General features: G+C 49.0%; 1 protein-coding gene across 1 annotated transcript; it reads right to left on the bottom strand.

The window, feature by feature from the left end:
- Positions 1-560: 560 nt before the first annotated feature.
- On the bottom strand, positions 561-10,627 carry Psmb3 (proteasome (prosome, macropain) subunit, beta type 3). The gene is made up of 6 exons (NM_011971.4): positions 10,571-10,627; positions 10,089-10,273; positions 7,156-7,263; positions 2,782-2,959; positions 1,530-1,624; positions 561-668 (listed from the first exon to the last, which is right to left on the bottom strand). Exons 1-6 carry the CDS (start codon positions 10,571-10,573, stop codon positions 620-622), a joined length of 618 nt encoding a protein of 205 aa, NP_036101.1. The 5' UTR covers positions 10,574-10,627; the 3' UTR covers positions 561-619.
- Between the last annotated feature and the right edge of the window lie 208 nt (positions 10,628-10,835).

Here is a 10,835-nt window from a genome sequence, read left to right as displayed (position 1 = left end):
CACTGACCTAGATCACTCACCAGTCCTTGGCCAAATCCCATTGAGGCACTGGAAGACTGGGAGACTGCCAGCTGAGCTGAATGAGAGGGACCCAGGTTTGGGGACAATTGGAACATGGGCTTATCTCCTTGCACACCACCACTTAGCAAGCGGATTTAGACACGTGTATGGGTGCTTTTCATCTAAGGCTGCTCTTAACTGCCTTGGCTCACAATGACTGAGTTCTACGTTAGGTAAGGCACGCTCTGCACAGCAGCCCAGCCTGCTCTGCACAGCACAGCCCAGCGTAGCGAGGGCATCCACTGGTGCCTAGTAGGGGGCCCCAGGTGTGCCAACGCAGCAAGGGCAAGTCCAAAAGGAAACACAGGGTTGAGATGTAGCTCAGTAGAGAATGTGTGCTCAGTGTGTCGGAGGGCCCAGGTTCAATTCCCTGCACCACAAAAGGGGGTGGAGTGGGGGTAGGATGGGACCAAAGACAACTGAGATAAAGTTGCTCGCTCTGTACTGGACTCTCCCTGATGGGGACAAAGCTGCAGAAACAAAGGCAGGCAGGCAGGCATGAAAGAAAGGCAATTTTATTAAAAAGAAAAACAAAAGGGAGATGGGACCAGAGCACAGGTTAGTCCATCCGGGCCTTCAGCGTCCTGGTGGTGATCTTGTCTTTCTCACTGTCAAGAGAGAAAAGTCACAGAGTCACGTCTACTGTCTCTCCTGTCTGCCTCTCCTCTGAGCCTCAGCTGTGAAGGGAAAGGCTGCTGGCGACCAAGAGTCTGTTACCTGACAGCCTGTTCTGAGAGCAGGACAGACGGGGGCAGGGAGCTTTGCTGCAGATAGTTGGGGAAGACTGAGACACCCTCCAAAGAGCGGAGACCCCAGGCCTACAGAGCAAGTGTAATAAGCACCTGGTCTCACTACAGAAGACACAAAACCCTTGGATGGCTCAATTCTGCTTTTCATGGTCAGTAAGCAGGACCCACGAGGAAATGACAGCCTCAAACAGGGAGAGGGCAGTAGGTAGCTCAGGTCTGGCTAGAGACTGGAATGTGAGACACACATACACACACACACACACACACACACACACACACACACACACACACACACAGAGTTCTGGGCTGCAGACTGGAGGGTGCAGGGACGCTGGGGAGCCCTAAGCCACTCTATCTGCGGGAAGTTGCTGCCCATCATCACCCCTGAAACTTTGGGGACACTGTTAGGGAAGGAAAGAAATGTCCACCGTCAGGAGACTCAGTCACAGAGTGTCACCCGAGGCCTACCTTAGTAAAGCAGGCCTATTGTCTGCTCTCTCCTTCCTTCTTCCTCAAACTAATCTTGAATTCAAAACCCCCTAGCCTCAGCCTCCCCAGTGCTGAGAATACAAGTGTCCTGCCACCTGGCTGCAGTCAGTCACCAGGCTCTGCTTCGGGGGCACTTCTCTGATCTCACACCCGAGGAGGGTCAGCGGTGCTGTGGGGAAGGGGACACTGCATCTGTCCAGTATTTATTGAGTTCTCCCAACCCATACTCACATGACGTGGACGATGACGCCCATGCCCGACACGGCATCCCGGTCCACCGCGTTCAGCATGGCCTGAGAAATGGTTTCAAACAGGTGTTCTGGATCCTGCCAACAGAGTCAAGCGATCAGATCCGGGACACATTCTGGCTCCTCCACCCTCTTATGTCCTGGACTCTGGCTGCCCTGCTCTAAGCCCTGCCGTCTGCAGTGAGAGACGGTTCCTTGGCTATAGGAACCTCTCAGCTCCTTACTTGGGAAGAAACAGGACACAGAAAACACTTCAAACCTGAAAGTGTGACATTGGGTAAGTGTCATTATATCCTGTTAGAGCCTCCACTCCCTCTGTAAAGTGAAGACTCCACTGGGTTCTGCCCTACTTCTCAGCAGCCGGAGACCATCCCACACGCCCACCCAACCTTACAAGCCCTCCCCTCAAACCTGCCTTCTCCTGAATTCTCCACTCTGACTTCGCACCTTGACTCTGGCTGCCCCCAACCACCCCTCAGTCAGGACCAGCTCGCCACACCAGCTGCAGCCGGGGTCCCTCAGGTTCCATCCACGGAAGGCAAGCATTTAAACATGGTATGGTTTTCAAGGTTCCCTCCCCTTCGCCAGCCTCATTTCGCCACACGTATTCTCCCACTACAGACACTCTCACCAGACTGGACATTTCTGGCCCTACTGTACCTCAGTACACGCTGTTTTGCCTGTCTGGGGCCAGCTTTTTCCTCTTGCTCCTCTAAGCAAGAATGTCTGCCTGGTTAATGGCAGTAAGCCGGTGAAGTCACTTTTTAACCTGGCTTCCCATGAGCCTAAAGGGCGCCTCCCTCTGGGGCGTGGCTGTATTCCCATTCACAGCTGAGGTAAATGGAGGCAGAGCAAGGCTTCTGCTCAGCACTCACTCGGGAAGCAGAGGCAGGCGGATCTCTTAAGTTCAAGGCCAGCCTGGTCTAGAATCAGTTCCAGGGCAGCCAAGGGTACTAAAAAATAACAGTTCCTAATTCAGACCAGCAATCCAGGCTCACTCTGGTGCTGCCTGTCACGGGGGAGGAACCTGGAAATCCAGCGTGATGCTGTAGTCAACGTGGCCAGGGTGGGTAAGAAGCTGTTCTCGCTGCCAGCCCACCCAGATGGAGCCCTCCAATGGAGCAGCAGCCGTGGCTGGCTTGCTTGCCACACCTTCCTCTCCACTTCCTGCTGCACAAACACATCTGTCTCTGATGGCGGGGATACAGAGGCCAGCCCTGCTGTTAATAACTTACCATGTTGGGCTCCCAGAGAGACTCACACATCCCATACATTTGTTCGGAGCAGGTACCACTGACTACAAAGTCATCAGTCACCATGGGACAGCCAATGAGGTCCAGAGAGCAAATGAAGGGCTTGAAGGTCTTCGGGTCCAGGCCAGCAATGACAGGCTCTGTGTAGTAGGGACCGAACCTGTGGCCGGGGTGAGAGTCCAGAATGCAAAGCACTGGCTTTCACACATGCCCGTTCAGACAAGGGAGGGGCCGGCTTTGTGCAGCCCGTTCCCCTTCTCCTGGCATCTGGCAATGTCTAAGATGTGTTCACCCTCCTCTCTGACCTCTCCTCCTCCTGGTTCTCCCTCCCTTCCCAGTTTCTTTGAGAATTCTGCCTTCTCAATCTCCTTACTGATCCAACCAGGACTGCACTCATTCTGCACATTTATACTTCTACCTCTTTAGAAAAAGGATTTAGGGGCTGGTGAGATGGCTCAGCGGTTAAGAGCACTGACTGCTCTTCCAAAGGTCCCGAGTTCAAATCCCAGCAACCACATGGTGGCTCACAACCATCTGTAATGAGATCTGACGCCCTCTTCTGGGGTGTCTGAAGCCAACTACAATGTACTTACATATAATAAACAAGTTTAAAAAAAAAAGGATTTAGCACACACACAAAAGAACAAAAGAGCTGGGCATGGTGGCGCAAACATTTAATCCCAGCACTCGGGAGGCAGAAGCAGGCGGATTTCTGAGTTCGAGGCCAGCCTGGTCTACAAAGTGAGTTCCAGGGCTACACAGAAAAACCCTGTCTCAAAAAGCAAAAACAAAAAACAAAAACCAAAAAACAAAAAGATAGAAAAAGGATTTGAGGGCTGGCGAGATGGCTCAGAGAGTAAGAACACTGACTGCTCTTCCAAAGGTCCTGAGTTCAAATCCCAGCAACCACATGGTGGCTCACAACCATCTGTAATGAGATCTGACGCCCTCTTCTGGGGAGTCTGAAGTCAGCTACAATAAAAAAAAAAATCTTTGGGCCAGAGCAACAGGGATTGACTGGAGTGAGCAGAGGTCCTAAAAAATCAATTCCCAACAACCACATGAAGGCTCACAACCCCATCTATCTGTACAGTTACAATGTACTCACATACATAAAATAAATAAATAAATCTTTAAAAAGAAAAAAAAAAAAAGGATTTGAGACAGGGCTAGAGTGTGGCTCAGTGGCAGAGCACATGCCTAGCATGCATGGAGACCTGCATTTGAGCTCCACTATTGCAAAAACAATTTTAAAAAATTAAAACTTGGGCTGGAGAGATGGCTCCGCAGTTAAGAGCACTGGCTGCTCTTCTAGAGGTCCTGAGTTCAATTCCTAGCAAACACATGGTGGCTCACAACCATCTGTAATGGGATCTGATGCCCTCTTCTGGTGTGTCTGAAGACAGCAACAGTGTACTCACATAAAATAAATATATATATATATATATATATATATATATATATATATATATATATATATATATATTTTTTTTTTTTTTTTTTAATTAAAGCTTGGCCTGATATGGTGGTACACATTTGTAATCCTAGTATTCAAGAAGTTGGGGGAATCACACTGGACGCCAACCTGGACTACAAACAAAACTTCCAGAGATCTTGATGTTCAAGTCCAAGCTGAGACTCCCTGAGTCCAACGAGAGACATCTGAGTTCGAGACCAGCCTGGCCTGTATAGTGATTTCTAGTTCAGCCAGGGCTACACAGAGACCCTGTCTCAAAGCAGACCAAAAGAGGTTCAACACCAAATGGCCAGTCTCTCAGCAGGAACTATCCACGTGTCTTCTGGGCTTGTAGCACTTTTTACAATTGGAGTGTGTGTATGTAGGTGTATATATATGCTACGCAGCGGTCAAAAAGAGTGTGTGTGTGTGTGTGTGTGTGCGCGCGCGCACGTGCCCTAGGACAACTTGCATAAACTGGCTCTTCTTCCACCATGTAGTTCCAGGGGGCTACACTCAGCTACCAGTATTACTCACAGCATGGTCTTCAGTAAAAGAAGACTATAAAAATTATTTACAACTGAAAATGGACCTTCATGGCTCAGCATTAGCCTAGAAGGTATGATGCCCTAAGCTTAGCCTACATCACTACACCACTAAATAAATACTTAAAGGAAAAAGAAAAAGTTGTGGGAGGGAGTCTGATGGAGGCTAAGGCACACTTGCCCAGTCTGTAGGAGGCCTAGGCTGCTCACCACGAGCCAGGAGGGGTGAGAATGAGAGGAGAGTCTGACTCTCATCAAGGAGAATCAAGGAGGGTTGTAGCCTCCCCCATCCTTGAAGCAGGCTGATTCAGACTTTGCTGCCACTGAATATAAGGTGTAGCCTTCCAACTTGTTATGTCAACTACCGCTGCACTTCTCTGAGACTCTGCTACCTGCTGAGAGACCCTAGAGACATTGCAGAGACACATCCTATCCTGCAGGTCGCCTACGGGGTGGCTCCCCGCACCAAGAATGGACGGGGGGGGGGGGGGGGGGGGAGATGGGCCTTCCCCCTTATAAGCACAGTCTCTTAGCGGGCCTTGATCAGAGAAAAATTTGTCTTGGCTTCATTCTTTTCTCGCCATCTAGTCTCCGCAGGCCAGCTTACAACTTCAACAGAGGGTGAGATGCTTCTCTGCCCCAGCCAGGCTCCGACAGAGCCAGGTGGCCTCCAATTTTCCATGTTTCCAGGCTTTGAACTCTGCATCCTCCTGCCTCTAACTGCCCAGTGCTCTGATGATAGGTGCATGCCCTCATGCCCAGGTCCAATAGGATTCTTTGATGCAAAGTTGTTTCTTTTATTAAAATTTTATTTTAAGTGTGTGTGTGTAAGTCTTCGGGGGAGGGTAGCACACACCTTTAAACTTGGGAAGTAAAGACAGGTAGATCTCTCTGAGTTCAAGGCTAGCCTGGTCTACAGAGTGAGTTCCAGGGCAGCCAAGGTTATTACACAAAGAGACCCTGTTTTCAACCCTGTTTCAAAAACCAACCAACCAACCAAAAAAAAAAGAAAAGAAAAGAAAAAAATTTTTAAGTTTTTAATTATGCACATGTGTGTGGGTGCTGAAGCCAGGAACATCATGACCCTGAGTTTTTCAAACCTCGTAAGCACCAATTTCTACAAGAAATTTTATAAATTTATATTATCCTCTCTAGAGATATGATGACCTTGAACTTCTTGTTTTTATTTTTATTTTATGTGTATGGGTGTTTTGCCTACATGTGCATCACAATGTCCCCAGATGCCAGAAGAGGGCATCAGACCTCCTAGAACTGGAGTCACAGACTGTCATGTGCTGTCCCATGAGTGTTAAGACTCAATCCCGGTCTACTACAAAAATAACAACTCTTACCTGCTGAGCCATTTGTCTAATCCCAAGAATGTATTTTTTAATTAATTTATTTATTCATTCATGTATTTCATGTATATGAGTGCTCTGCCTTCATGCACAACAGAAGAGGCCATCAGATCCCATCACAGATGCTTGTGAGCCACCACGGAACCAAACTCCGCAAGCAAGAGCAGCAGTTACGCTATCTCTCCAACCATGCCCCTGTTGCTGTTTCTGTTAATAGTCTTTCTATAAACCTAAGCTGAGTTTAGAATAAAAGGTTAAGAGCACCAACATTAGATAAGAGACAGAAAACAACAAACACATTTCACCTCCCATCCTGCGGGCCTCCCTTCAGCTCATCCTGGCCGCGGTGCGTATCTTTACTAATAAAAACTACCACACTGGGACCGGACAGAGACCTGCGTCTGGTTCCCAGCACCCACATGGTGGCTTATAACTGCCTACGACTCCAGTTTACAGAGACCCTCTTTCTGTTGTGAATACAAGAGCACATCCATACACATCGAACAAAATAAATGAAGCAAAAATGAACACATGGATCCCTAGACTCTAGTGTGGAGAGAAAAGCTCTAACAAGACTCCAGAACTCTTTAGTGGGGCTCCAAATGAGTTCATGGCTCTCTGGGTTCCCTGACGTCAGCCCTCTTGTTCCTATCTGGTTGTGAGGCAGGAACTCAGAGCATCAAATAAGGACGGCGTGCTGCAAATAATGATAAGGACAGTGTGCTGCAAATAAGGACCAGGAGGGCAGATCCTGTGAGCCGGTGTTCGTGAGGCAGAGGCCAGAAGAGCATCCCCATGACCTCAGGGCCAGGCTGGTGTGTGCGAGGAGTTGCAGGCTAGCCAGAACAAGCAGGAATGAGGGAGGGACAGATGGACAGTAGGGTGAGAAATAAAGGAAAGTGGGGAATCATAGAACAGCTTCCCCACAGCATCCCCCACACCACTGGGTCAACCAAGCCTCTGAGCCCCGCAGGACCGGGTCTTTATTCCCACTCACCGCTTCTCATACAGGAGGTTGGCCACCATGCTCATGAGGGTGTAAGGCTTGATCTGTCGACCTTCTTTCAGCTCATACAAGTTCAGTCGGAACTTGAGACGCTGGGCACTGGGGAAGGAGGAACATAGCCCGAGTCATTGCTAAAGTCCTCTCAGTCTTCAACCTGTGGCAGTCACAGGACATACGATTCTGTCCCTACCAAGGAACACACTTGCCGATGAGAAGGTACCTAGGAAGGATGACCTTGTGTCCCCTAGGCCACCTCGGGGTTCTGGGATAGACCCTGCACAGAACCAACCAACGCCACACCAACTAAGCAAAAGAGGGCTTCCCAAGACACAGGAACAAAGTCTTGGGAGTGAATTTATTTCATCTCTGATAGGTAAGGAGACCGAGGTCTAATAAATCAGGAGTTGCTGTGCACAGTAAGCAGACAAACCTAGTGAGAAGATTCTGCAGTCGGCCATAGTGAAGGAGGGCTGACAGAGTGGCTGAGCAAGCCTGGGGTGACAGGCAAGCTTCCCTCCCTGGCAGACAAGCTTCCCTCCTGTCTCCTCTGATGCTACCACCTGCTGCAGCTGAGGCTTCAAGCTCAGGGAAATCCTAACACAACCTTTCCCCTTCCACTCCCTCCTCTCTGCCCCCTCCCCCCACCTCTTCTTCTGGTTGTTGTTATTTTATTTAGAGTATGTGCACACAAGCTTGCAACACATCGTACATGGGTCAGTCAGAGGGAAACCTGTAGAGGGAGTCAGTAGTCTCCTTTCACCATCTGGATTCCAGGGATTGAACTCAGGTCACCGGGCTTGGCCACAAGCACTTTTACCCACTAAGCCATATTGCCTTCCCTTTCCTCTCCTTTTCTGACTTCTCCCTAGTCCCCTACTACAAATAAAGGTTCAGTTTTCTAGGTGTAGCTCACAGCCTGCCCCCCATACTCTCCCTCTAGACTCTGCTTCCTGAGATTCAACACTCCACCAAGCCCTCTCCAAACTTCAAAACCCTAACCCCTTTGAGGGGTGTGTCTTAGCTCCTCAAAATTGACATTAAAAAGATTACCATCTGTCCCAGTCCTAACTGCGAATTTCAGTCACAACATGCCCACAATAAGAACTATTTGTGAAATGTCACAGCTGTGCACTAGACTAGATGTTAGTGTGTTCGCATGTTCCCTCAGTAACCATAAAGTTCCGGGATCCTCCACAGATCCAAAGCCCAGCGGGGCCAGTTTCTTATATGAAATGGCACTATTTCTAAATCACATTTTTTGTTTTCTGTTTGTTTGTTTTGGTTTTTCAAGACAGGGTTTCTCTGTAACCCTGGCTGTCCTGGAACTCACTTTGTAGACCAGGCTGGCTCAGAAATCCACCTGCCTCTGCTTCCCAAGTGCTGGGATTAAAGGCCTGTGCCACCACCGCCTGGCAGCATCCGTAATGACAAATTAAAAAAAATAATAATTAAAAAAAAAAATATATATGGTTGGAGCGAGCCAGGCCAAAGCAAGAGAGAGAAGGGAAAGGGGTGGGAAATGAAAAATTAAAAAAAAAATAGAAAAATAAATAAAAAATAAAAAGGCACTGGAGAGATGGCTCAATGGGTAAGAGCACTGGCTGCTCTTCCACAAAATTCAAGTTCAATTCCCAGCCCCTACAAAGCACCTCACAACTACAGTTCTGGGCAAACCCAACACCCCTTTCTGGCCTCCTGGGGGCACAACATGAAGCTGGTGCGCAGACAGACATGTGGTCAATCATCCATACATATAAAATAAATCTTTTAGATATTAATAGTAATAACAATACAGAACATGAGGGCTTGGGTTTGAGGATGTAACTCAATAGCATATCATGTGCTTAAGCTTTCAAAATCCTGGTTTCAATTTCTAGTACCAGGGTTGGGGGTCAGGGCAAGACTTGACTCTTGACCTCGATGCTCAGTGAATCAATGAATGAGTCTTTCTTCAGCAACTCACAGCATCCCATCCTTGAGATGGTGGGATGGGTCAGTGGGCAGTAACACCTACGCCAGGCCTAAGCAGCTCAATGCCTGGAACCACATGATGGAAAGGCAAAACCAACTTCTGCAAGCTGTCCTCTGACCTTCACACAGGGCTGTGGAACCCGGGCATACAAACAATAAAATGATAATAATAATAATAATAAATGTAGAGGCTGGAGAGATGGCTCAGGCATGAAGAGCACTGACTGCTCTTCCAGCTTTCTATCCCCAGCACCCACATGGTGGCTCACAACCACCTGTAATTCAAGCTGGGTCATGAGGGTTGCTGGGGGGGAAGGTTGTCCAACAATCTCTTCTAGCCTCTGCAGTCACTGCACACATGTGGTGCACAGACACACATACACGTAAAATAATAATCAATGAATTGTGTTTTTAAAGTTCCCACCACCAACCACAGCGATCAGAACCAGCACACTGGGGCCATCACAGACAACCCGTTTCCCCTCTCAGACCCTCCCATCACTCAAATCACATAAGCACTGTCAACTAGGTAAGTAAAGTGGGCAGTTAAAACCCAACAGCTCATCATGGTTAGTTATCGTTCGGTATGTCTGCTTTGCCAGCCGCCTACTGGTTTAGCGAGTGCCCACGGTCTTTAGAAAGACCTACAGTAGGATTCTGGCTGACGTTCATTACTGTGCATCTTGAAGGAAGGTCTCAATTTTTTTTTCAATTGCAGAATGAGACGGCTCGCCAGTAATATTAAGACGGTGATTAAGGGACTCCCTAACAAAAATGCTTCTTCACAAAGAGCAGAGCACAAGGTAATGCCAGAAAAACATAGGTTAGGACCCATCTCCGTAACGCTGTGGTGTTCAGCTGAGTCTCACACTCAATCGTGGCTTTTGGCAGATGGCTGATATCGGGCTGCTCAACGAAGAAACCTGGGTGAAGGTGGGGCTGGAGACACTTACACTGTCTGGACGTCAGTGGCCAGGCCGGCCAGGCCTATGTAGAGCCTGTCACCCATGGGAAAGATCTTCTGGAAGTCCGTGGTCACCATCTGGGCCTGGATCCCGAAACGTCTGTCTGCAGCGATGGCCACACAGTTCTTTCCCTTCATGGCCATGACGGCCCCTCCATTATAGGACATAATAGACTGGGGACAAACAAATCAAGGGGCTCAGTTCGTGGAGCTAAGTGGGACCATAACCTTCACATCAGTTCTGGTCCCCAAAGCTCATATACCCGTGCCCTCCACTCCGGAGGAGCCAGGACGCCAGGAGCTCCAGCCCTGAGATGGGCCCGGTGGGGCACCCAGGAACCGCACTCATCTGCACGGTACTCCCATGTGCATTCTACTGACCACCAGGCTCTCCCCGTCCCGAACCCAAGCACTACTCGTCCTTGCTTTCAGTTCCCATCCCAGACTCCTTTCCTTACTCCCCGATCTCACCATGATTGCGCTGGAGTGGAAGCCCGATCCCCACAGCGTTGCCTGCAAACCGGCTCTGGCTTTCTCAGGGTCAACGCTCTTGCCGAATCCTCCCCATTGGCTGGCGGGCCGACTCGGATTGACTAGTTCAGCTTTCTATTGGACACTCATGCCGTCAGTCACAAATATGCATAGTTTGGTTGAGACACCAAAACGGAGGTATGGAAAGCGGAAAGTGAAAAGTCACTGTGAGTGCGGAAGAGCCTACGGTCCGGGGCATGTTGGG

This window comes from Mus musculus, chromosome 11, assembly GCF_000001635.26.
Source record: "Mus musculus strain C57BL/6J chromosome 11, GRCm38.p6 C57BL/6J".
Classification (NCBI taxonomy): domain Eukaryota; kingdom Metazoa; phylum Chordata; class Mammalia; order Rodentia; family Muridae; genus Mus; species Mus musculus.
Note: the sequence above shows the minus strand (reverse complement) of the source record. Positions and strands in the feature narration are given on the sequence as shown.